The 26,570-nt window shown below is 44.4% G+C and overlaps 1 protein-coding gene across 1 annotated transcript in view; it reads right to left on the reverse strand.

Moving 5' to 3' along the window:
* Positions 1 to 24,308, reverse strand: part of LOC144511204 (perilipin-2-like) — a 62,753-nt gene extending 38,445 nt beyond the window's left edge. The window contains exons 1-5 of the mRNA XM_078241290.1: positions 24,191 to 24,308; positions 22,007 to 22,054; positions 21,240 to 21,438; positions 18,941 to 19,023; positions 17,653 to 17,914 (exon numbers count right to left, since the gene is read on the reverse strand). Of these exons, the coding sequence (XP_078097416.1) occupies positions 17,653 to 17,914; positions 18,941 to 19,023; positions 21,240 to 21,438; positions 22,007 to 22,045 (583 nt within the window). The 5' untranslated portion in view covers positions 22,046 to 22,054; positions 24,191 to 24,308. The remainder of the gene's footprint in view (positions 1 to 17,652; positions 17,915 to 18,940; positions 19,024 to 21,239; positions 21,439 to 22,006; positions 22,055 to 24,190) is intronic.
* Between the last annotated feature and the right edge of the window lie 2,262 nt (positions 24,309 to 26,570).

A 26,570-nucleotide genomic window follows, 5' to 3' on the forward strand; every position in this document is an offset into this window, starting at 1 on the left:
ATATAAAGATACCATTGGCCATGGATTTGATTTGCTGCACATTCATCATCTGACACAGATGGAAGGATGCCATGATTAAATTACACTACAGCTCCTTCAACGAGATATTTATCTGTAATTCCACAGCAGAACATTTGAATTCTCAATCATTTGTGGTTATGTTGCACGAACCCATAAAAACAGTTGGAAACGGGTCCACCTTGACATATTAAAAAGGCACAGGTTCTATTTATTTGCCAAACACCCAATAGTCTCTCATCCAAAAAGACATTCAAGTCAGTCTGAACGTTATGTAAATAGGGCAAAAATACATATTTATTAAAGGACAAGTCTGTTTTTTTAAAAACATATTTTGGAACATCATAATTAATTTGGATTCCAATTAAATAGGAATAAAGTGCAGCGCAACCAGGTCTTGTCTGGAGGGGAAGTTTGCTGTTTTGGGAATGGAGAGTTGCACTGGGCAAGTGACCAGATACCATTGGAAGTACATCGACTTGGAAATGTTAAGCTCCTTTCCTTGCTCCGCAGGCACTGTCTGACTTAGCTGCTGAGTGTTACCTGCTTTTATTTCAGCTTTCCAGCAGCTGCTAAATTTTATTTTTTTTAAACCAGATACTTTTTGGAGAGAAAGTGAAAGGCAGGAAAAGCAACAGTGCGATTGGGTCACTCATTTGCTGGTGAAAACCGAGAAGTTTCTATAAAACAGAGACTACTAAAAAACAGCTCGTAACCATGCAGCGTCTAGGTTCTGCAACATAAGCCACAGTAATGTGTATTGTTCAAAAGGTTTAGAGCCTTTAAAAGTATGAAAGAACTGGCAGTACATTAACAGCCATGGTTCCAAAGTGTCAGTCAGACCCACATGCATTTAATTCTTGGAAGGCGTAAAAGGTTTCTGTTAACCTCCCAGTTTAACACAGTGTTAGCGTTGAAGATCAGAGTCTTCATTACAACCAGCGCAGGAAGGTTGTAGTTGGGATTTAAATACTCAAAGCTGCATGGCATTATACAACATCACTAGCTCCTTTGTTCTTTATTCATTCATGGGACATGGGCGTCGCTGGCTGGCCAGCATTTATTGCCCATCCCTAATCGCCCTTGGCGGGCAGCTGAGAGTGAACTGCATTTCTGTGGCTCTGGAGTCACATGTATGCCAGACTAGGTTAGGAAGGCAGCTTTCCTTCTCTAAAGGACAACCAGATGGGTTTTCCCAACAATTAACAATGGTTTCATGGTCATCAGTAGATTCTTAATTCCAGATCTTTTTTTGATCAAATTCAAATTCCAATATCTGCCGTGGCGGGATTCAAACCTGGGTCCCCAGAATATTAACTGAGTTCCTGGATTAATAGTCTAGCCATAATACCACAAGGCCATCGTCTCCCCAACGCAAGATTAACAGGGACCACTCAATGCAACTATTAAAGGGCTAGTTGAGACTATTAAACATACAATCGACAGTGATTTTATGATGCCTGTGCTAATCACATAAGAAAAATGAGTTGACATCCAATACATTTTGTTGTATTTCCTACTGCTTCCCAATCTGATAGGTTAGATACATTCCAATTTCAAAAAGAAAATTGCCCATAGCTATTGAATTTAAACCAGAATGATTCAATTGCTCTGCCTGAAGGCAGATCCCCATCTCATTGTCAACTCTTGCTTCATCCCAAGATGTTCTTTTTGGCCGTGTTGTGGTTGGCCATTCCTTTCTGTTCTCAGGAGTGAGGCAAGAAGGCAGGTCGCAAGTCTAGCTCGGCTCAGAATGGGAATCAAACCCATCTTGTTGGCTGCCTGCTCTCACTTTGCCTCCACCCCGCTCCTGTCACTCTCTTCCTCTTCTGAGGAAGTCCCACCGACAGAGTCGACTATCCCCATTGGAGCAGGTGCAGAGGACCATTCTTTCTGGTATAACAAATTAAACTAAATTAGACAAACTGAGGGATGAAGCAAACAGGGCAGCCTCTTAAAGGGGGGGGGGGACTACTCGAAACAAAAACAAAGCATAAAGGAAACTTAAAATATTAAACAAAAAGGTGATTAAGGAGGGTCAACAACACACTCCAGTCCCTGTGGTGCCCAATGAGCACGGAAGGCCTTGATGGTGCCCATGGACACTGCATTCTCCCTCTCCAGGGATACCCAGCAGCGAAGGGACAGATGCAGAGGACCATTGCCTTGGAAATTATGGAATATTGTCCTCCAATCCTCAGAAAAACCTTCCAGGGAAGTCCGGAAATGCTGCAAGTTATGCCTCCAATGCTAAGCAATAACTAGGAAAGTGAAACTCTACTCACACGGCTATGAACTATCGCAGAGAAACAATTGTTGCTCTGGGAGCCTTTAATCTCGCCCTCGGCTGAAGAAATGCAACAAAATGTATTGGATGTCAACCCATTTTCCCTGTGTGATGAGTTAAAGGTAGCAACAGGCAGCCTAAAATCACTGTCGTTTGCACGTTTAATGGCCTCAACTGACCCTTTAATTGTCGACGAGCGTGCAACCAATTTGCGCACACGCTCGCCGACCTCTCAATTGTGTGTGTGCGACGACACCAGGAAATGCTCTTGAGATTTCACACGGTCTGGCGCACACCCGGGTCAGATGCGTAAAACTCTGGCCAATGTTACAAAATCAACGTCACACAGAAGTTGGAATTTTTCACACAAACTGTTAAAGGGCAGCACGATGACACAGTGGTTAGCACTACTACCTCACAGCGCTAGGGACCCGGGTTCGATTCCCAGTTTGGGTCACTGTCTGTGTGGAGTTTGCATGTTCTGCCAGTGTCTGCATGGGTTTCCTCCGATTTCCTCCTTGAAAGATGTGCTGATTAGGTGCATTGACCCAAACAGGCGCCGGACTGTGGCGACTAGGGGAATTTCACAGTAACTTCATTGCAGTGTTAATGTAAACCTACTTGTGGCAAATAAACAAATTTTACTTTTACTTTTTTCTTTTAAAGCAGAGTCATAGAATCATGAGAATCTTACAGTGCAGAAGGAGGCCATTTGGCCCATTGAGTCTGCACCGACCACAATTCCATCCAGGCCCTATCCTCATAACCCTTATGCATTTACCCTAGCTAGTCCCACTGACACTTAATGGCAATTAAGCATGGCTAATCCACCTAACCTGCACATCTCTGGACTGTGGGAGGAAACCGGAGCACCCAGAGGAAACCCATGCAGACATGGGGAGAATGTGCAAACTCCACACAAACAGTGACCCAAGCCGGGAATCGAATCCGTGTCCCTGGCTCTGTGAGGCAGCAGTGCTAACCACTGTGCTACCGTGCCACAGTCCATAAAATCTGATGGGTGGAAGTGTTCATGTGGAACCTTTTAATTCCAAAACCCACTGGAATCTTGCAATTTACAATGCCAAATTTGTGTGAATAATAAGACATCTGTATTTAGTATCTAAGATGATCTGTATTTCATTAACAGTCCTTATTTAATTGCTATTATTTGAACATTCATTGCGGGTTGTACCCAGCGATCTGTCTGACCCTGGTTTGCATTATTTTTAAACACACTTTTTCCATTTGGGCATCCAGCTCTTGAGTTGGCTATGGGTGGCACAATGGAACTGTGTTCGGTGCAGACTCGATGGGCCAAGTGGCCTCTTTCTGCACTATAGGATTCTATGATTAGCAGGTAGAGGAAAGCAAACTGGATTGGCCAGGACAAAAGGGTGCTTCAGACAGACACAGAGTGACAGAGTATTATTTAAATGGTGATAGATTGGGAAATGTTGACTTACAAAGGGACCTTTGTACACCCGTCACTGAAAGCAAGCACGCAGGTACAGCAAACAGTAAAGAAGGCAAATGGTATGGTTGGCCTTCATTCCAAGAGGACTTGACTACAGGAGCAAGGATGTCTTACTACAGCTGTACGGGGCCTTGGCGAGACCGTACCTGGAGTACTGTGAGCAGTTTTGGTCTCCTTACCTAAGAAAGGATATATTTGGCATTGAGGGAATGCAGCCAAGGTTCAGCAGAATGATTCCTACAATGGCAGGATTGTCTTAGGAGGGGAGATTGGTTTGACTGGACCTGTGTTCACTACTGCTTTGAAAAATGAGAGAGGGTATCATTGAAACGTACAAACTTTTAAAAGGTTGGACAGAGAGAATGTAGAAACGTTGTTTCCTCTGGGTTTAGAGCAAGGCTCATAGTCTCAGGATATAGGGTAGGCTTTTTAGGACCGAGATGAGGAGAAACTTCTTCACTCAGAGGGTGGTGAACCTGTGGGAATTTCTATCACAGATGGCTATGGAGGCCAAGTCACTAAATATATTTAAGGAGGAAATAGATAGATTTCTAGACTCTAAGGGTGTCAAGGAGAATGGCACTGAGCTAGAGCATCAGTCATGATCATGCTGAATGACAGAGCAGGCGTGAAGGGCTGAATGGCCTTCTCCTATTTTCTATATTGCAAGTGCATCCATCCAGTAGTACAGCACAAATGTTGATCAGTTATTTCTTGCAAGGAAACACCCACGGCTGAATGCAGAAGGGATGCGATGCTTTGCAAATCCCTGTCTTCTCTGTGCTGTATTATAACTTGAAAAGAAACTCATTGGCTATGAGGGGCTTTGGGGTAACTCAAGGATGTGAAATACTCTCCAATTGGAGTTGATTGTGCAGCCGCATAACCTGAGTGCACATTCTTTAATTCTTAAAAGAAAGCCAAAGCCCAGTGGTTTGATTCTGATCTGCATCATATTCAGGCAATAGCGTTATTGTTCCCTCCATGTGGCAAATACAGCATTCAACACTCTTCTTTCTTCCTGCATTTGAACCTAGACCTATCGGGGCATATTCTACTTCAACACAATCTTTCCCACGACCTCAAAACTGAAGGAAAATGAAAGAAAAGCAAAACATGAATGAATTGCATTCATATAGCACTTTTTACAATATCTGGATGTCTCTTTACACCAAAGCAAGCGTAGTTGTCAACAGAATCGTAGCCAGTTGCTGAAGCTGAAACCAAAACAGAGGTTTTCTTTGTTGAGTTGGACTAGTTTAGTCTCACAGCTTTCCTCCCATACAACCCAGTGTCCCCGCTATCCCCCATATTTGTAGTTTCTAAGAACAAATAATCAGCAAGACATGTGCTCAAAGACAATTAGTACCCATCAATGTTTCTCTTCATCTTAACAGGGTACTTAGCAAGACATTGACTGTCATCACTATTGTAATGGAGGAAACACAGAAATTAAGCTGTGCCCATGCAAACTCCTATAAAAAGCAACGCGATAATTATCGGATATTTTTGTGATGTGGATTGAGGGATGATTATAGGCCGGGTCACCAGGGATAACTCCCCTGCTCTTCTTTAAAATAGTATCATGGGATCATTCACCCGGGCACTCAGATGGGGGTCTTGGTTTAATGTCCCATCTGAAAGACCTCTGACAGCGCAGCACTCCTTCCCTCAGGTTTCCTCCTCAACATCCTACAAATTTCAGCTCGGTAGGGTGATATTAAAGCTCTGCTTTATTGAATCGCCAATTCCCAATCTGACTAACACTAGCTTTGATTTGGGCACTTTCCCACACCAGCTAACTTGACCCATCGGCCAGGTTCTTCACTCGAAAACAAGGACAACACAGTCAACGTTTTCCTTCTGAATCAACTACTGCCACAGGATTTTGGTGAGGAGGACATCATTTTGCAAAAGTGCCATCGAGGTGGCATTAAATCCTGTCTTTTTAAGTCTCAAATATAGAATCCCTACAGTGCAGGAGGCGGCCATTTGGCCTATTGAGTCTGCACCGACTACAATCCCTTCCAGACCCTATTCCCATAACCCTACATATTTACTCTGCTAATCCCCCGACACTAAGGTGCAATTTAGCATAGGCAATCCACCTTACCCGCACATCTTTGGAGTGTGGGAGGAAACCGGAGCATCCGGAGGAAACCCCACACAGACACGGGGAGAATGTGCAAACTCCACACAGACAGTGACCCGAGGCCGGAATTGAACCCGGGTCCCTGACGCTGTGAGGCAGCAGTGCTAACCGCTGTGCCGCCATCTGTCTTGAGTTTACAACAAAAACTGCACAATTAAAAGGTCAACTTAAGCCAATCTTAACTTTGCCAGTTTGCAAAACAAACCACACAATGAGTACCACTGAGCTTTAATAGTCTGTATTTTGTGTAGCCGAGAACAATAACAGTATTTTACTGCTGCTCTCATTATCAGTAACGCAGAATGGATAGCTCTTCAAGAATGTACGAAACAGACTGTATAGTTCTATTGGTTCCGATACAGCTTGTGAATTTAAATGGTTCACTCGCAGGGTGTTCCATATTTATATCGTGTTATTAACAGTATTCAAATCGCAAGGACAGCCTTCAAGACAACTGTGCTAACATGGAATTGTACAGAGTGTTGTAATTACTTTTAGGAGGCACATTTCCTTCTATCACATTCAAAAGAAACGCCGTACAAATTTGTACATTTCACAAGTCTATCCCTCCTCGATCTAATCGCGGTTTAACAATGGTGAAAGATAGATCATTTTACATTGCATTAAACCCCAAGTCTGGTTTAATTTTGTTTCAGAAAATAAACCAATGAAAGTTTTATAAAGTAGCCCAGTATCACATTCTCAGCCTGCTTCACAGTTCAAGAATTGGTGAGGCGGTGGCATTGGCACTGGACTAGTAATTCAGCACCCTGGGTTCGAATCCCACCTTGGCAGATGGTGAAAATTGAATTATAGTGGTTAGCACTGCTGCCTCACAGCTCCAGGGACTCGGGTTCGATTCCTGGCTTTCTGTGCGGAGTCTGCACATTCTCCCCGTGTCTGCGTGGATTTCCTCCGGGTGCTCCGGTTTCCTCCCACGTGTCTGAAAGACGTGCTGGCTAGCTGTATTGGCCATGCTAAATTCTCCCTCAATGTACCCGAACAGGCGCCGGAGTCTGCCGGCTAGGGGATTTTCACAGTAACTTCATTGCAGTGTTAATGTAAACCCACTTGTGACACTAATAAATTAAAACTAAATAAAATCTGGAATGAAACGTCTATTCATAGAATCCCTACAGTGCCGAAGGAGGCCATTGGACCCATCGAGTCTGCACCAACCACAATCCCACCCAGGCCCTATCCCCATTGCACTTACCCTAGCTAGTCCCCTGCATGGGGTTATGGGTATTGTGGTTGGTGCAGACTCAACAAAGAACTGACGACCAACAAGGCCGATATATGAAGAGGAGTTTGTTCTGAGGAAACTACCTACACACAAGACAGAGATCGGGTTCAATTCCCGGCTCGGGTCACTGTCTGTGTGGAGTTTGCACATTCTCCTCGTGTCTGCGTGGGTTTCCTCCGGGTGCTCCGGTTTCCTCCCACAGTCCAAAGATGTGCAGGTTAGGTTGATTGGCCAGGTTAAAAATTGCCCCTTAGAGTCCTGGGATGCGTAGGTTAGAGGGATTAGCGGGTAAATTAGCGGGTTAAAAAAAGGGATTAGCGGGTAGGGCCTGGGTGGGATTGTGGTCAGTGCAGACTCGATGGGCCGAATGACCTCCTTCTGCACTGTAGGGTTTCTATGATTCTATGAGATAAGAATGTTTCCGCCCTCCACGACTCCAACGGCCTGTAAGTCTGTGCTCCCGCTCTCAATTCACATGCCTCCCATGGGGAGAATGTGCAAACTCCACACAGACAGTGACCCAAGCCGTGAATTGAACCCGGGTCCCTGGTGCTGTGAGGCAGCAGTGCTAACCACTGTGCCGCAGTGCCGCCCTATTGGTGACTATTAAGCCATTGTTGTAAAAGGCCACCTGGTTCGTCCATGCCATTTCAGGAAGGAAATCTGCTGTCCTTACCTGGTCTCTCCTAGATGTGACTCCAGACCCACAGCAAAGTGGTTGACTCTAAAATGCCCTTGCAAGCTATTCAGTTTCAGTGCAGTTGGGGATGGACAACAAATGGCGGCCCAGCCAGTGATGCCCATGAATGAATTAAAAAAAATACTTTTGGAGCAAATCACAGCCAACTGGCACAAAGCAACATCCCAAAATCAGTAAAATGAACAAGTGACGGGATAATCTAGTTTTGGTGCTGTTTATTGAGGGAGGATTGCTGGGTAGAACACTGGATCAACTCCTGTTCTCCAGTTACTGTGGTGTGATCTTGGGTTCACCTGCCATAGGGCCTTGGTTCAATGTCAAATGCAAAGGATAGCATTTATGACTATGTGGCACTTTCACATCACTATCCTGAAAGATCAAATTGGGTTATTGTTCACAAGGGTCAAACTACGAGGGCACGTCTCAAGACCTGTTCTTGTAATGCCTCGGGAGTAGGGATTGAAAGGTCATCTAATTGAGGTGTTTTATTTCCCCGATCAAATCCTATAAACATCTTAAAGAGAAACTTCCCTCGAGTGGGAGAATAATCTAAAAATCAAAGCTCGTCTGTTCAGGGGTGAGGTCAGGAAGGTCGATTTCATACCAAAGGGAGTGAAAATCTGGAACTTTGTCAAAATGCTGTTGAGGCTGCAGATGAACAGAAATGTTCAAAACTGAGACTTTTGTTAAGCAAGAGTACTGACGGATTGCAGAGCGAAGGTAGGCAGGTCAAACCTGCCATAATCTAACTGAATGATAGAACAGGCTTGAGGGTCTGAATGGCCTCCTCCTGACTCTCTCTGTCTTGAGTTTACAATATCCGAATTTCTCAACAACACCAACTAAGTCCTAAAGTTGGCATGTTAACATTCTGCTGAGCCACCAACTCTTAGCCCCAATTCTATTCCTGTCTCACGGAATGCAGGAGGCACATCACATAGCGTACCGCACTGTAAAACTGAACAGTGGTTAATGACATGCATTTCTCTACAGTGCTGAGATATCTGGAGTTTGCCCCACCCCCCGAGTAAAAGAAAACCAAAACTGTTTGTCAGTACATTTGTGCTAGGGTTGTTCGTCCACTAGCAAAGTCCTTTGTCCAAAAACCAAACTGCTTCGCAGTTCATCAAACAATCTAATATATTCCAGGTGTAATAAGTGTTAACAGGTAAGAAGTAGGGTGTGTCAAAACTGATAACTGGAGAAACAACCTAGTATTTGCAAATGATAGCTAGCCTAGGCGATTGTAATGCAAAGTCTACCGTATGTACAGTAGATATGAGAACTAAATGCATTTGGCCCTAAGGGATTCAGGTAAAGAATATTTGACCTGTACTACACAAGCTATGTAAGAGTTTTAACAACACCAGGTTAAAGTCCAACAGGTTTATTTGGTAGCAAATGCCATTAGCTTTCATTTGCTACCAAATAAACCTGTTGGACTTTAACCTGGTGTTGTTAAAACTCTTACTGTGGTTACCCCAGTCCAACGCCGGCATCTCCACATCATGACTACACAAGCTATGGCAGAATACAATCAAAGCCCATAAGATGTGGAGGGTCGGCTGGATAGTGCGATAGGTACCAAGAAGCTCAAAGTGGTTTTAATTCTAACTTTTTCTGGGTGACTATTGCTTAAAGTTAATTTATTAGTGTCACAAGTAGGCTTACATTGAAGTTACTGCAATGAAGTTATTGTGAAAATCCCCTAGTCGCCACACTCATGCGCCTGTTCGGGTACACTGAGGGAGAATTTAGCACTAACCTCCACATCTTTCAGACTGTGGGAGGAAACCAGAGCACCCGGAGGCAACCCACGCAGACATGAGGAGAACATGCAAACTCCACACAGATAGTCATCCAAGCCGGGAATTGAACCCGGGTCCCTGGCACTGTGAGGCAGCCGTGCTAACCACTGTAACACAATTGGAACGATCCGAAGTTTGAGATTTAAACTGCATTATCAGATGGTTCCAGGAGCAGGGCAATTGCCCGTCAGATGTTTGAACTTCCTGGGCAATTTCCATGCAATCCTTACCTGGAAATTTCCAGCAGGTTCCTCAGCGTATCCAGATATGCTGCCTTGGAGCTGGGAAGTTACTGGACAAGATCTATCTTATACTCTAACATTCAGAATTACCACATGATCGATATGAATTAACAGGCAAACTGTGGTCAAACACACTAAACTGCACAATAAAAGACAGGTGTAGCCAAGACAGATTCCACGCATTTCTCAGAAACCCACACTGATGTCAGTGTGCACTGTGAGCTCCACAATCTCATCTCCTTCATGAGGGATTGCCAGTCATCAGTTTCAAAGATCAAGGCCAGAATTTTACCAGCACTCCCTCCCCGAGGGTCGCAGAACGGCATTCTCCGTTGGCCTTGGGCAGGATCTTACAAACCTCGGGCGGGTGAGGCGATAAAATTCTGGCACAAGCCTCTGAATTCCCTCCAAAAGTCACTTTGACTCGGGCTGCTTACCTCCTGAAGGATAAATCTCTTCTCCTGAGACTACACTCCACTGGCTTCCTGAGACTGAACTCCAGTACCAACATGCCAAGCAGAACACCATTGCTCCAAAAGGGTTACTTTTTCCTCCAACTGTTTGTGTGTTGGTCACATGGCCTACTGTACCTTAGGTAACCCTAGTCTGACTTGAGTGATTATTTCAGACTGCTTCATTTGCACTATATTTAGGACGAGCTCCTAAGTAGGCACATCTCCTGTGAATATAGACTAGTCCATCTCCTCAACAGAGTACCTGGCATATGACTGCTGATATCGCTGTTATATCATGATGTTAATCTTTACTATAACTATCCTATTAACTCATTATACTTCATCAACAGCCCACAGCAAGAAGTTATCAACCTTCTGCTGTCTTTTCAGCTCCCTACAGCTCCTCCTGAGCCCTCACTACCTGAAATCTGCCAGTACTTTTGCTGCCTGGAACCTCTTCTCCTGGAAAGGAATCCCCTCCAACTGGACTTTTTATTAAATATCAAGCTTCATGAACATAAAAATGCAAACAAACAGGTCAAACCTCAAGACAGAGGCAGGCAGTATTGGATGGGATTAATCTTCACAAAGAAATCAAGTCGATACTCATAGAATCCTGACAATGCAGGAAGAGGCCATTCGACCCATTGAGTCTGCACTGACTCTCTCTGGTAAAGCATCTTAACCAGACCCTCCCCCGTCCCCACATACATACTCAGCTAATTTCCCTAAGCTACACATCTTTGGACACTAAGGGGCAATTTATCATGGCCAATCCATCTAACCGACACATCTTTGGATTGAGAGGGGAAACCCACGCAGACACGGGCAAAACATGCAAACTCCACACAGATAGTCACACCAAGGCCAGAACTGAACCAGGGTCCCTGGCACTGTGAGGCAGCAGTGCTAATCACTGTGCCATCTTGCCATTCTGTGTAACAGCACTGGGACATTACCATCTCAAAGACAAATCAGTGGCCATCAAGAAACCCAGTTAAAGAAACTGGGAGACTATCAGAGCTCATGGCCCCAGACAACAGCCACTATACAAAAAAAATCAACAACTGCTGAGTAGAAATGGACTTAATCACATGCTTATCACCTTGGGAGCCATAGACATCACACTGGAATGGGGTCCATTTTTTCGATCCTGGAAAACAACAGCGTGATGAATGGGTTTATCTGGACCAAGGCAGGAAGCAGGTTTAGAAACATAGAAAACTACAGCACAAAACAGGCCCTTCGGCCCCACAAGTTGTGCCGAACATATCCCTACCTTTTAGGCCTACCTATAACCCTCCATCCTATTAAGTCCCATGTACTCATCCAGGAGTCTCTTAAAAGACCCTATTGAGTTTGCCTCCACCACCACTGACGGCAGCCGATTCCACTCGCCCACCACCCTCTGTGTGAAAAACTTACCCCTAACATTTCCCCATGTACCTACACCCCTTTTTTTCTTCTTTTTTTTTCGAAGCTGTTAGAGGCTCCTACAGCTTGAGGGTCCAGTTCTAGTTTATCAGGTTTTAGTATCTGCTCCATCCCAAAACTTTTGCTAATAAAATTGATGCACCATCAATCAAGCAAAGACTAGTTTGTATGCAAGAACAAATAGGCTTTTATTAGCAAAAGACTTGGAGCACACCCATGCTGATGAACTGGTCCAGAGACACAGGACCAGGGGGGGGGGGGAGGAGTCCCGGGCAGGGCCGGCAGGGACGTGTCCAGGCATGTCACACACACAGGCAATAAGCTAACAGTGGTTTACCACACACTTAAAATCTAGATAAAGTGTGTGTAACAAAAGTGGATTACAATCATCAGCATAGAAAACTTAGCATTAACATGACTGATACTCAGATTAGCATAATGTATATTATCAGAACACTGGATAAGATATTTCTAGATCTTTGTAGAGCATGACTTGGTTTGGTAGAATCTGATCAGACATGTACTTATAATGAATGATACTCTTGAGAAACAGTCAATAATAAAGGAAGACTTTTCACCCACACATCTGCTGTAGCCTGGTTTTAAGGGCTACTGGTAAAGAGAAGGGTGGTTAAGAATTGAATTGAGATAATTAAATACCGCACTGGACACAATGAAGTTAGTTTTGATCTCGCAGGGTGAAACCAGTGGGAGGCGATTGGGGCAAGAGCAGTGGCCACCCAGAGACATTCCAATTTCTCAATTGATTCATGCTCTAGATGAGTCACCAATACCAGTACGTTTCCCATATGCATTGATTAGGAAGTTGAAAACTGAGCACCATTGCAGTTTCTTTTTTTAAATTAATTTATGGGATTTGGATGTCACTGGCTACACCAGCATTTATTGCCTATTCAGAGGTGCCCTTGAGAAGGTGATGGTGAGCTGTCTTTTTGAACAGCTGCAGTCTCCGAAGTATAGATACACCCATAGTGCTGTTCGCTACACCCATAGTGCTGTACGCGGGCGCGGGGGGGGCAGAGAATTTAATAATTTTGACCCAGTGACAGTGATAGAATGATGCTGTATTTCCATGGCAGGATGGTGAGTGACTTGGAGGGGAACCTCTAGGTGATGGTGTTCCCAGGTATCTGCTGCTCTTGTCCTTCTAGATGTTAGTGGTTTTGGGAGGTGCTGCCTAAGGAATCTTTGTGAGTTTCTGCAGTGCATCTTGTAGATGACACACACGGCTGCCACTGTTTGTTGGTGGTAGAGGGATTCAGTGTTTGTGGAAGGGATAGTGGTCAAACGGGTTGCTTTGTCCTGGATGTTGTCAAGCTTCTTCAGTATTGTTGGAGCTTTACGTATCCAGACAAGTGGAGGGTACTCTTAATGGCCTGGAGCAGCTAAAAACTGAACTGATTTTTATGCCTATGGTAGGGATGTTGCAGAAAGATACCGAGGGTGCAGAGAGTGCTAAGTGCCTTGCAGAATGCTGAAGAAACAAATGAGATTAGGGAAGAGGTCCTTTCACCCATGGGTGATCAAGGGGTGTAGAGGTGATTATGACAAAACAGAAAAGTGAGAAACATTTTTTCCAGGATCTGGCTGCAGTGCATAAAGAAATGTTGCTGTAACCAAGGAAATGTCATCTGTTATAAATAACGAGACATTGTACAATGGTGAGAACGATTGCTGTTCTGGAGGTTTTCTTGATTATTGTGGAAGCAGAGGTAAGAGAGAAATGTTATATTATTTTCCTTTGTTACCAAGTAAATTGAAGAATCAATGTTTTGAGAAATTGCACATGGTCTGTGGGAGTAGTGTCTGATGGTTTGAGACCTTTGAAAGTGGGAATCGGCCATGCAAAGACAGATTAGATTCTAGGTTTATGCGAAGGACATCAAATGTGAGAAAAAGACAATCATGTCGTGCAACCCATAGATTCAGCTGCCCCCAGTTTGAACCATCCCATTATAGAAAGATAGTCATGGAAAAGAAAGGGAGAAAGATAGGAAGAGTCCAGCAAAGGCTCAATAGAATGATGCAAGGACTTAGCGATTGTATAGTTACCAAGAAAGGGTTTCAAATAAAAGCTTTTGGCTTTGGAACAGATACATTTATGCAAATTAATAGAGGATGCCAAAATTCTGGAAGATCTGTGAAGTTTTTACTGTTGGCAAATTGGTTGCAGGGAGGAAGATTACGTTTTTTTTCAGAGTCATTAGAGAATTGAGTATTTTACCACAAATTGCTAATGAGGCAAAGACTGTAACATCCTTTAAAATTGCATTGATTAGGCATTTGAAAAGAGAGAATAAAAACTGATGTGATGTGTGGAGTGAAAATATGCAGCATCAGTTGAAGAATTAACATCAACACCGATATAATGGACTGAATAGACGTCTGCTGTGCTGTAATCTCTATGGCTCTACGCCTTCATGTGTTTTAAGGTTAGAGTTGCAGAGCGACTGCAAAATAATGGCCCACGTTATTGAAGCTGCTATTTTGTGTCATGAACTGTGTTTTTCAATTCCACAATCCTTTCAAAAAAAGCACACTTTTTTTTTTGTCGGTTGCTGCAATCACCATTTCCCTGTAGCGCCTAAAGTAAAATCCCAGCGAAGCTTTGTGACAGCTAAAGAGCCCCATTGCCACAGGAATGCATCTCTGTGTAACCAGATGAGCCTACAAGCAGGGTCTATGTCAAAAACAACAGATTAAAATACCGAATGAAAACACAGGGAAGCAGTAACTGTGTGGAAAATGTCTGTGTGAAAATCTGTTCACACCTTACACTGACCTGACCTTGTAGAAGGCTGGAGTTTTGCATTGAAAAATGTCAGGAGTTAGTTACGGAAATACCCCTTATCTTTTTCTACTCAGCGTGCCGTCTTTGGACATGCACAATACAGTCCGCCATGTCTTCATTGCAATAAAGAGTGTTCTCACTTTTCATGCTGCAGTGTGAAGAGATTTACTGTTGGCAAATTGGTTGCAGGGAGGCAGATTATGTTTCTTTTCAGAGTTATTAAAGAGATTAAAAGGTGCTAAGTACTGACCATCAGGCAGGAGCTCTCCAGGAAATATAGAATCATAGAATCCCTACAGTGCAGAAGGAGGCCATTCAGCCCATCGAGCCTGCACCGACAACAATCCCACCCTGGCCCTATCCCCGCAACCCCCCATATTTACCCTGCTAATCCCCCTCACACTAAGGGGCAATTTAGCATGGCCAATCAACCTAACCCGCACATCTTCGGACTGTGGAAGGAAACCGGCGCACCCGGAGGAAACCCACGCAGACGCGGGGAGAACGTGCAAACCCCACACGGACAGTGACCCGAGGTCGGAATTGAACACAGGTCTGTGGCGTTGTGAGGCAGCAGTGCTAACCACTGTGCCACCATGCCACTTCTATGCTTTGATATTTTTAATAAATTATGCAATAAAAGCACCAAGACAATATGGTCTGGCATTGCACTCGCTGAATGAGAGTCTGGAATAGTCAACCAAAAGGGAAAATGCTGGAAAATCTCAGCAGGTCTGGCAGCATCTGCAAGGAGAGAAAGGAACTGATGTTTCGAGTCCAGATGACCCAACCTGATTTAGGGACCTATAGCTTGCACTGCACAGACCAACCCAGTAGGGGGGTGCTATCAGCCAGATCCAAGGGATATTGGGGCTGAGGTTTAAAGATAGTTTAAAAGTAGCAACTAAATCCTGAGGGGTGTTTGAATTGAAATGGGTGGAGGGGAGGGGGGGGGGGGTTGTCTGCTGAATTTCAGTGGGGGTTTTTATTAATGAGTCAGTTTTCAGTGTTGTGAAGCATTACACTAGTTGAGAGTTCCTGTATTGGGGCATTAGGTGTGTTTTTTTTGTTAATAAACATGCTGGTGGTTGAACCTAAAACCCTGCATCCACGCAAGTGTCTCCTTTATAATATCCTCAAGTCAAGAACTGACACCAGGGTAAATGGCAGCTGCACCATTTACACTCCCAATGGTTTCTCTTGCCAGTGGTCTCTGCCTGGTTGTTCTTTCCCTAGTGGTCTCCCTTTCTGTGTCCTCCCCCTCAGTTCTCTCTCTTTCCTGGGTCTCTCCTTGTAATGGCGCCAAATCTGGGTCTCCCAATAGCTGTTTGCCGCGCCACACCAGTACACTCTCAATGTCCCGGATAGTTGAACCCTACAACTGAAGAAAACACTAGAACAATGAACACGCAGCCTGTCAACTCTTGGGCCTTGTGGGAAATGCAGTCCTCAGTCTCCATCAGAACTCCCAGGGCAAGTTCACATTTCTTTAAATGCCATTAAACAAACACTGCAAGGGGAAATGTTTTGAATGCTAAATACTTATTTTGCCCACACGTAACATCCAATAGCTCTCAGATCAAGTGACATTTGAGTTCAGATGAAAAATCAATTGGTCAATATAGATAGGACTTGATTCCTACAAGACACCACCCTCTAGTGGAAGATCAAGGATTTGTTTTTGCTTCCAAGCTTTGATAATAAAGTTTATTTATTTTGTGTCACAATTGGGTTTACATTAACACTGCAACAAAGTTACTGTGAAAATCCCCGAGTCACCACACTCCGGTGCCAGTTTGGGTACACTGAGGGAGAATTTAGCATGGCCAATGCACCTAACCTGCACATCTTTTGGATTGTGGGAGGAAACCGGAGCACCCGGGGAATCCCACACAGACACAGGAAGAACTTGCAGACTCCACACAGACAGTGACCCAAGCTGGGAATCGAACCCGGGTCCCTGGCGCTGTGAGGCAACAGTGCTAACCACTGTAGCACCGTGCCGCCCTAAAGTTCAAGAGTTTAAAGTTTATTTGTTTGTGTCACAAGTAGGCTTACATTAACACTGCAATGAAGCTACTGTGAAAATCCCCTAGTTGCCACACTCCGGCACTTGTTCAGGTATACTGGAGCAGCATGGTGGCACAGTAGTTAGCACCGCTGCCTCACAGCACCAGGGACCCGGGTTCGATTCCTGGCTTGGGTCACTGTCTGTGTGGAGTCTGCATGTTCTCCCTGTGTCTGCGTGGGTTTCCTCCGCGTGCTCCGATTTCCTCCCACAATCTGAAAGACGTGCTGGTTAGGTGTATTGGCCATGCTAAATTCTCCCTCAGTGTACCCAAACAGACGCCGGAGTGTGGCGACTAGGGGATTTTCACAGTAACGTCATTGCAGTGTTAATGTAAGCCTTACTTGTGGCACTAATAAATAAATAAGCTTAAAAACTGAGGGAAAATTTAGCATGGCCAATGCACCTAACCAGCACGTCTTTTGGACTGTGGGAGGAAACTGGAGCACCCGGAGGAAACCCACGCAGACACAGGGAGAATGTGCAAACTCCACACAGACCGTGACCCAAGCCGGGAATCGAACCTGGGTCCCTGGCGCTGTGAGGCAGCAGTGCCACCATGCTGTCCAGAGGCATGGACTAAAGTGAAATGCTACCTATACCAGGTTAGAAAAGATGGCAAAGCCTTTCAACAATTATTCCACTTAACATCATCTGTCTGTCATGACAAAAGGCATCAGATTCCTTTCAAATGCTTCAAAAGTGAGAGAATATTTACAATATGGATGGCATTCTATTATATTAATCAGCATCAGCCTTGACAAGGCTAGTGACTTGTGCCAGGTAATACCTCGCCCTGGAACAGAAGAAAGTCTGCTCTGAACACCACTAAGTGTGGGAAGAGTAACAAGAACAATTAAGTTTGCTTCGAGGATGAATAATTTATGTAATCTTGAAATCAAACATAAGGAAATGGTGAGAAAACTTTAAGCAAAAAAAAAGAGGATTCTTACCACTTTCACCTTCATTTAGCAGGTAAGAGTCAACCATCTTCTCAGATCTCGATAAAGCAGCATGAACCCCATTAGTGAGTGATCTTCCAATTCCACTACTCAGGACAGAAGTCACACTTCCATTAACAAAGACTTTTGTTTTCTCAAGGCTGCAGGTGACCACGTTTATTGCTTTGTCAGAAACATGAAGAATCGGACTGGTGACTTTATCTCTTACGCTTTTCATTTTCCTAACTGCCATTTCTTTCACATCACACGCAATCTGCAAAGGTATCAATAAAGATATTACCACATTGTAAATCCAAGTTAATGCTCTGATTGGATGAATCACTTCGGTGAATCTGGTAGTGGCCCTTCTTAAAGTTTGTAAGGACCTGAAAGTGCATATCTCAGCCCTTCTATTGTCTCTACGGAGCTTAATCTATAGATTTCATCACATCTGCTTTCTCAGGAAGCTAAAGAAATTCAGCATGTCTGCTCCGACTCTCACCAATTTTTACATTGGTCAAAATTTCCAGATGCATCTCAGCTTGGTCTGGTTCCTGCTCTGAATAAGATCACAAGAAACTACAAAAGGCCATGAACGAAGCCCAGTCCATCACACAAACTAGTCTCCCACCCACTGACACCGTCTACACTTTCCGCTGCCTCGGAAAAGCAGCCAGCATAATCAAGGACCCCACACACCCCGGACATACTCTCTTCCACCTTCTTCCATCGGGAAAAAGATAGAAAAGTCTGAGGAAACGTACCAACCGACTCAAGAACAGCTTCTTCCCTGCTGCTGTCAGACTTTTGAATGGACTTACCTTGCATTAAGTTGATCTTTCTCTACACCATAGCTATGACTGTAACACTACATTCTGCACTCTTTCGTTTCCTTCTCTATGAACGGTATGCTTTGGCTGTATAGCATGCAAGAAACAATACTTTTCACTGTATGTTAATCCATGTGACAATAATAAATCAAATTAAAATCTTTCACACTGATCCTATTCATGATTCCTTGTAGTAATGCTTATCAATCACCTCCTCCAGCTCCCCACAAACATCGATGCTGTAGATATCTCTGCATATCTATTCCTTTCACAGTAACTTCATCGCACTTTAGAAGTGTTCCTTTCGCAAGAGTTTACGTTTAAAAGAGATATATTTTTCCTCTCAATGACAGCACTAATATAGATCACGAAAAAGGCTTTAGTAAAACCATCGTACAATGGAAATCTTTCTTTTCCTTCCCCAGTCTTGTTTTTAAACCTGGTGATGAGAATGAAAGGCTGACACTCACTTTTGTGGAGTCCTTGTGAAGTACAGGAAATTTCTCCTCAAGATGGTCAAGTCCTTTACAAGCATAGTCATTGGCAACTGCAACTGTAAGTCATAATAATCACGGTCATCACACGAGTGAAACAACAAAATACCAAACTTCTTTGAACACTCGGTATATGCCTGGTGGGAGGTCTTGTGGTGCAGTGGGTAGCATCCCTGCCTCTGAACTAGAAGCTCTGGGTTCGAGACTCACGCTAGGACTGCGGCACGGTGGCACAGTGGTTGGCACTGTTGCTTCACAGCGCCAGGGACAGGGTTCGATTCCCCGCTCGGGTCACTGTCTGTGTGGAGTTTGCATGTTCTCCCCGTGTCTGTGTGGGTTTCCTCCAGCTTCCTCCCACATTCTGAAAGACATGATGGCGAGGTACATTGACCCGAACAGGCACCGGAGTGTGGCGACCAGGGAACTTTCACAGTAACTTCATTGCAGTGTTAATGTAAGCCTTACTTGTGACTAATAAATAAACTTTAAAAAAGGAGCATTCATAACACAGCCAAACAGGTTGAGTGCTTTGGGATTTGAGTACAGGGATAAGAATGTTTTGCTGCAATTGTATAGGGTGTTGGTGTGGCCACACCTGGAGTATTGTGTGCAATTTTGGTGTCCTTATCTGAGGAAGGGTGTTCTTGCAATTTAAAGGTTTACCAGGCTGATTCCTGGGATGGCAGCTCTGTCATATGAGGAGAGACTAAGTTGGTTAGGATTATATTCACAGGAGTTTAGAAGAGTGAGAGGGGATCTCATAGAAACTTATAAAATTCTAACAAGGTTAGACAGGGTAGATTCAGAAAGAATGTGGGGGAGTCCAGAACTAGGGCTCATAGTTTGAGGATAAGGGGTAAACCTGAGGAGAAATTTCTTCACCCAGAGGGTGGAATTCACTACCACAGAAGGCCAAAACGTCTGATTTCAAGAAGAAATTAGATGTAGCTCTTGGGGCTAAAGGGATCAAGGGAAATGGGGTGAAAGGGGGATCAGGATATTGAATTCGATGATCAGCCATGATCAAAATGAATGGTGGAGCAGGCTCGAAGGGCCGAATGGCCTCCTCCTGCTTCTAGTTTCTATGTAATCTGCAAAATCCTTCCAAACATGTTAATGGCTGGCAGTAAGTGCGGGAGAAACTCCTGGTCAGCCACTTGTGGAGTGGTGCCCCTCAAGCTATAAGCCCTGGTGACCTCTTCCAGAAATTATTAACTATCGAAACAGTCAAAAGTCTGTTTTAGTGGAAGAGAATTGGAGTTTGCCTGACACTTGTTATTCTGCAATTTACAGCAACCCATCTGGATTTGCAAGTTTTCTTGGACAATTCAATCACATACTTCTCATTTAGAGAAACATGGAGTAGGATTTTCCAGCCACGCACGTCCCAAGACTGGAAATTCCCATCCAAGATCAACATTCCTTTAAACGGTCTGCCAAATTTTCTGGAAAATTCCACCCATGATATTTTAAAAGGCAATTCGCAATTTGTTAAATTATAAAACAAAGTGCTGATGATGTTAGGAATTTTACCTTGAACCACTCAGATCGAGGGAGCAGAGTTTTCAGAAATTAACACAAGGGGAAAACAGGTTCTGTCTGCTTTGATTGTACGGGGGTCTAAACTACAAATGGAAATTAAGTCAGATAAATTTATTGGGACCACAAAGGCTTTGTCACCTAAAAGTTGAATTCATCGAAAGTTGAAATTCAAAAACTTATCAAGAGATATGGGGAATGGGCAAAAAAATCTTGTGATGCCTGTCATGGACAAATAGTTCAGGAGAGCACAGTGGCTAGCACTGCTGCCTCACGGCGCCAGGGAGCCGAGTTCAATTCCGGCCTCGATTCGCTGTCTGTGCGGAATTTGCACGTTCTCCCCGTGGTCTGCGTAGGTTTCCTCCGGGTGCTCCGGTTTTCTCCCACAATCCAAAAGATGTGCTGGTTAGGTTGATTAGCCATGCTTAATTGACCCTAGTGTCAGGGGATTAGCAGGGTAAATATGTGGAGTTACGGGGATAGGGCCTGGGTGGGATTGTGGTTGGTGCAGACTCGATCCGCTCAATGGCCTCCTTCTGCACTGTATGGATTCGATGGATTCTAAGCCAACTGAATGGAAAATGCACCAATATTTATGAATGAAGAAGTCAAAGGCTGGCAACATTCTGAAGCCAAGTAGTAATGTGGGAGAGTGAGAGTAAAACACAAGGCAATACGGTTTAGGTAGATCTACACATCGAATACAAGGTTAGCACCATAACTAGTGTCTCCTTACTTTGAGGTTGAAGTTTCTGAAGAACTGGTTGCATGGTTTTCAGAGCTAGAGCTGTGGTTCTTGTTATTCCTCCCTCAGAAACCTCCCAAACCCATGCAACCGCAGGATATCTGTCCTTGGTGTTGTGATAAACGTTATAGAAGATGTCACAAGTAGAACTTACTGCTAGTAGGCTGCTGAACCTCTTTATGAAGTTCTCCTATAAAAGGTCAGGAGAGGCAAGTTATATTTGAATATGCAAATCAATTGTCATTAGTGCTTCAACATCGACAAATGCTACCCATCGTCATTTTGAACAGGTGCTTGGGTTTACTATGCATTTGTCACCAATGCCTGTTAGGGAACATCCACTGGGGTGGCACAGTGGTTAGCACTTCGGCCTCACAGTGCCAAGGACCTGGGTTCAATTCCAGCCTTGGGTCACTGCCTGTGTGGAGTCTGCCCGTGTCTGCATGGGTTTCCTCCGGGTGCACCGGTTTCCTCCCACAGTCTAAAGACGTGCAGATTAGGTTGATTGGCCATGATAAATTGCTCCTTAGTGTCAGGGGGATTAGCAGGGTAAATACATGGGGTTAGGGGGATAGGGCCTGGTAGGATTGTTGTCGGTGCAGGCTCAATGGACCAAATGGCTTCCTTCTGTACTGTAGGGATTCTATGGTTCACTGCATTGCATACAGAGGGTCACTGGTGAAGAATCAGTGCTGATCCAGTCTATTCTTTCCCTCTGATCCACTGACATTGTATCTTGCTTTTGTTTTCTTCCTTACCTTACTTTCAATGCAATTATTCTGCCCATCTCCTGCCATTGTGCCAACCTGTAAAAAGCAAGTGCACAACCAGCTAAAGTTTATGACCTGTCATTAATATCAGAAGCAAAAATAATTACTGGAAGTATTATTATCACATTATTGAAAAGGTAAAGCTGGAGCAGTGGGACTATAATGTAGGATTCTAGGCAGAGAAAGCAAAGGGCTTGCAAAAGCAGCATGGTGGCACAGTGATTAGCACTGCTGCCTCACAGCGCCAGAGACCCGCACTAAAGGAATGCTGAACTGCTGGAAGTGGCGCCTTTTAGAAGGTATTTCTTTAAGAGGTGGCATTAAACAAAAATCTAATGATGCCAGTCAGGCTAACGCTATAGATAAGAAAGCCCACTAATGCCTCTACTTTCTCAGGAGGCTAAGGAAATTCAACATGTCCGCTAAAACTCTCACCAATTCTTACAGATGCACCATAGAAAGCATCCTTTCCGGTTGTATCACAGCTTGGTATGGCTCCTGCTCTGCCCAAGACTGCAATAAACTACAAAGGATTGTGAACATGGCCCAGTCCATCACACAAACCAGCCTCCCATCCATTGACTCTGTCCAAACTTCCCGCTGCCTCGCCAACATAATCAAGGACCCCACGCAGCCCCGACATATTCTCTTCCATCTTTTTCCGTTGGGGAAAAGATACAAGAGCCTGAGGTCATGTACCAACCAACTCAAGAACTGGTTCTTCCTTTTTCAGCTTTGACAAAGGGTCATCTGGACTCGAAACGCCAGCTCTTTTCTCTCCTTACAGATGCTGCCAGACCTGCTGAGATTTTCCAGCATTCTCTCTTTTGATAACTGCTTCTTCCCTGCTGCCATCAGACTTTTGAATGAACCTACCTTAGATTAAGCTGATCTTTCTTTATACCCTATCTGCAACTGCAACACTATATTCTGCACCCTCTCCTTTCTTTCTCCCCTATATACTCTATGAACGATATGCTTTGTCTGCATAGCACGCAAGATACAATACTTTTCACTGTATCCCAATACATGTGGCAATAATAAATCACATCAAGGGTGATGAGTTATTGCCTCACCATTGTCTACTTTCTCAGAAGACTAAGGAAATTTGGCATGTCAGCTACGGCTGTCACCAACTTTTACAAATGCACCATAGAAAAAGCATTATTTCTGGTTGTATCACAGCTTGGTATGGCTCCTGCTCTTCTCAAGCCCACAAGGAACTACGAAAGGTCGCGAATGTAGCCCAATCCATCACGCAAACCAGCCTCCCATCCACTGACTCTGTCTGCACTTCCCACTGCCTCGGCAAAGTAGCCAGTATAATTAAGGACCCCACGCAACGCGGACATTCTTTCTTCCACCTTCTTCCGTCGGGACAAAGATGCAAAAGTCTGACGTCGCGTACCAGCTGACTCAAGAACAGCTTCTTCCCTGCTGCTGTCAAACTTTTGAATGGACTTACCTTGCATTAAGTTGATCTTTCTCTGCACCCTAGCTATGACTGTAACCCTACATTCTGCACTCTCTTGTTTCCTTCTCTATGAATGGTATACTTTGTTTGTATAACGCGCAAGAAACAATACTTTTCACTGTGTACTAATAAGTGACAATAATAAATCAAATCAATTAAATCACCTAACATGGTAGGTTAACTGGTTTATTCAAACCAGCAGTTTATAGAACATTGCATGTGCAAATCAGCTGCTGCATTTATCTATTCACTACTGACTACACTTAAATCATTGGCTATTAAGCATGCAGTGATATGCCTGAAGGTACTATTTGAATGTCTCTTTGTTGACCAGGTAGAACGCGGTTGCCACAAAGCAAAACGGAGGTTGATTTAAATTTGGAATTCCCTGGGATTAATTTGGAAGCCTTTTATGCAGTTGCCCAGGTGAGCACAAAACACAGCGGATTTTAATGTCCATTTTAAGTTTTAATCGCAAAATGAAAATCAGACCTGGATTTGGTAAAAGCCAGCTCGCTTTCCATCTGCGGAAATTTTGGCAATTAATTCTGAACTCGCCCAGCCGTGTGCAACTCAAAAATAAGAATTGCTCGGGCAGCGTTTCAACCTGGTCCCACTAAATACTGCAGCTAAACGCGGGAGGTTAAAACTTGCTGTAGCTTTGCTATTAAAACAAGGTCACTTTCTCAGATACTCACGGCGGATTGCTTCTCCCCAGATAACTACAGTCAAACTGTTCGCAGCACCTACAAACTGGCGAGTTTGGGTCCACTGTGAAACTAAATAGCACGCGGAGCCCAGCCCTTGGACAACACCGCCCCTTATTCTTGCAGCAAGAACAGTTAGTCAACAATCTGATCGATAATTATTGTTATCATGATGTTATCATTAGAATCCCTACAGTGCAGAAGGAGGCCATTCAGCCCATCAAGCCTGAACCCCAACAATCCCAAATTCGCCAAACAATCCCACCCAGGCCCTAGCCCTGTAGCGCCACATATTTACCCCATTAATCCCCGGACACTAAGGGCAGAATTTTCCTGTCCCGCCCACTACAGTTCCATGCAAAGGTCAGGTGTCCTCGGCCTTGGGGCAAGTGTATCTGGAAAATTCTGCCCAATGGGTCAATTTAGCACAGTCAATCAACCTGACCCCACACATCTTTGGAGTGTGAGAGGAAACCAGCGCACCCAGAGGAAACCCACGCAAACATGGGGAGAAAGTGCAGACTCCACACAGTCGCCCAAGGTCAGAATTTAACCCGTGTCCCTGGCGCTGTGAAACAGAATTCCCACTCACCTGAAGAAGGGGCTTGGAGCTCCGAAAGCTTGTGTGGCTTTTGCTACCAAATAAACCTGTTGGACTTTAACCTGGTGTTGTTAAACTTCTTGCTGTGAGACAGCAGTGCTAGCCATTGTGCCACCATGCCACTCATTGTGCTTTTATCCTTCTGTTGGGCTGTATGCAGAATGATGATGCCATGATGTGATCTATGTAATGCTTGGAACTACATATACACTGTGTAAAAGCAGTGGAGGGCTATAGGAACAGGTTCTATCTGTACAACAGACCACTTACCAAGGAATAAACAGAAAATACTGGAAATGCTCAGCAAGTCTGGCAGCATCAGTGGAGAGAGAAACAGAGTTTAGGTTCAGTCTGTGACCCTGACCTCACAGACCTGAAATATTACCTTTTGTTTTTCTCTCTACAGATGTTGTCAGACCTTATTTTCAGTCTTTCATGGGATGTGGGCATTGCTAGTTGGGCCAATATTTATTGTCCATTATTAAGAAGGCTAATGCACATGGGATACAGGGTGATTTGAAAAGATAGATTCATAATTGGCTTAGCTGTAGGAGACAGAGGGTGGTGACAGAAGGCTGCTTTAGTGACTGGAGGCCAGTGACCAGTGGCACACCATAGGGATCCGTGCTGGGCTCCCTATTGTTCGTCATTTATATAAATGACATAGATGACTATGTGGGGGGTAGGATCAGTAAGTTTGTCAATGACACAAAGATTGGCTGGGTGGTTAACAGTGAGGTTGAATTTCTTGGGTTACAGGAAGATATAGACGAGGTGGTCAAATGGGCAGATGGAATTTAACTCTGAAAAGTGTGATGTGATGCGCTTTGGAAGCAGTAATTTGACAAAGAAGTATTCTATGAAAGGTCTGACACTGGGAAGTTCTGGAGAATAAAGGGACTCTGGTGTGTTTGTCCATAGATCTCTAAAGGTGGAAAGGCAGGTTAATAGGGTGATGAAAAAGGCATATGGCACATTCGCCTTTATCAATCAGGCGATAAATTACAAAAGCAGAGGGGTCATGATGGAGTTGTATAGAACTTTGGTGAGGCCACAGATGGAGTACCCTGTGCAGTTCTGGTCGCCACATTATAGGAAGGACGTGAACGACCTGGAGGATGTGCAGAGGAGATTCATCAGGATGTTGCCTGGCATGGAACATTTAAGTTATATAGAGAGGTTGGATAGGCTTGGGTTGTTTTCTCTGGAGCAGAGAAGACTGAGGGGGCGACCTGATTTTGGTGTTCAAGACTATGAGGGGCATGGACAGGGTGGATAGGGAGCAGCTGTTCCCCTTAGTTAAAGGGTCAGTTACGAGGGGGCACAAGTTAAAAGTAAGGGGTGGGAGGTTTGGGGGGGATTTGAAGAAAATCTTTTTTACTCAGAGGGTGGTGATGGTCTGGAATGCACTGCCTGGGAGAGTGGTGATACCTCACATCCTTTAACAAGTACGTGGATGAGTACTTGGCACACCATAACATTCAAGGCTATGGGCCAAGTGTTGACGAGTGGGATTAGGTGGCAGGTCAGGGCCTTTCATGCGTCAGTGTAGACTCGATGGGCCAAAGTGCCTCTTCTGCACTGTAGGATTCTGTGATTCTGTAATTGCCCCTTGAGAAAGTAGTGGTTAGCTGCATTCTAGAACCGCAGTAGTCCATGTGGCGTAGGTGCACCCATGAGGCCGTTAAGGAGTTCCAGAATTTTGATCCAGCAACAGTGAAGGAACGGCGATATATTTCCAAGTCAGGATGGTGAGTGGCTTGGAGGGAA

This window comes from Mustelus asterias, chromosome 24 (assembly GCF_964213995.1).
Source record: "Mustelus asterias chromosome 24, sMusAst1.hap1.1, whole genome shotgun sequence".
NCBI lineage: Eukaryota > Metazoa > Chordata > Chondrichthyes > Carcharhiniformes > Triakidae > Mustelus > Mustelus asterias.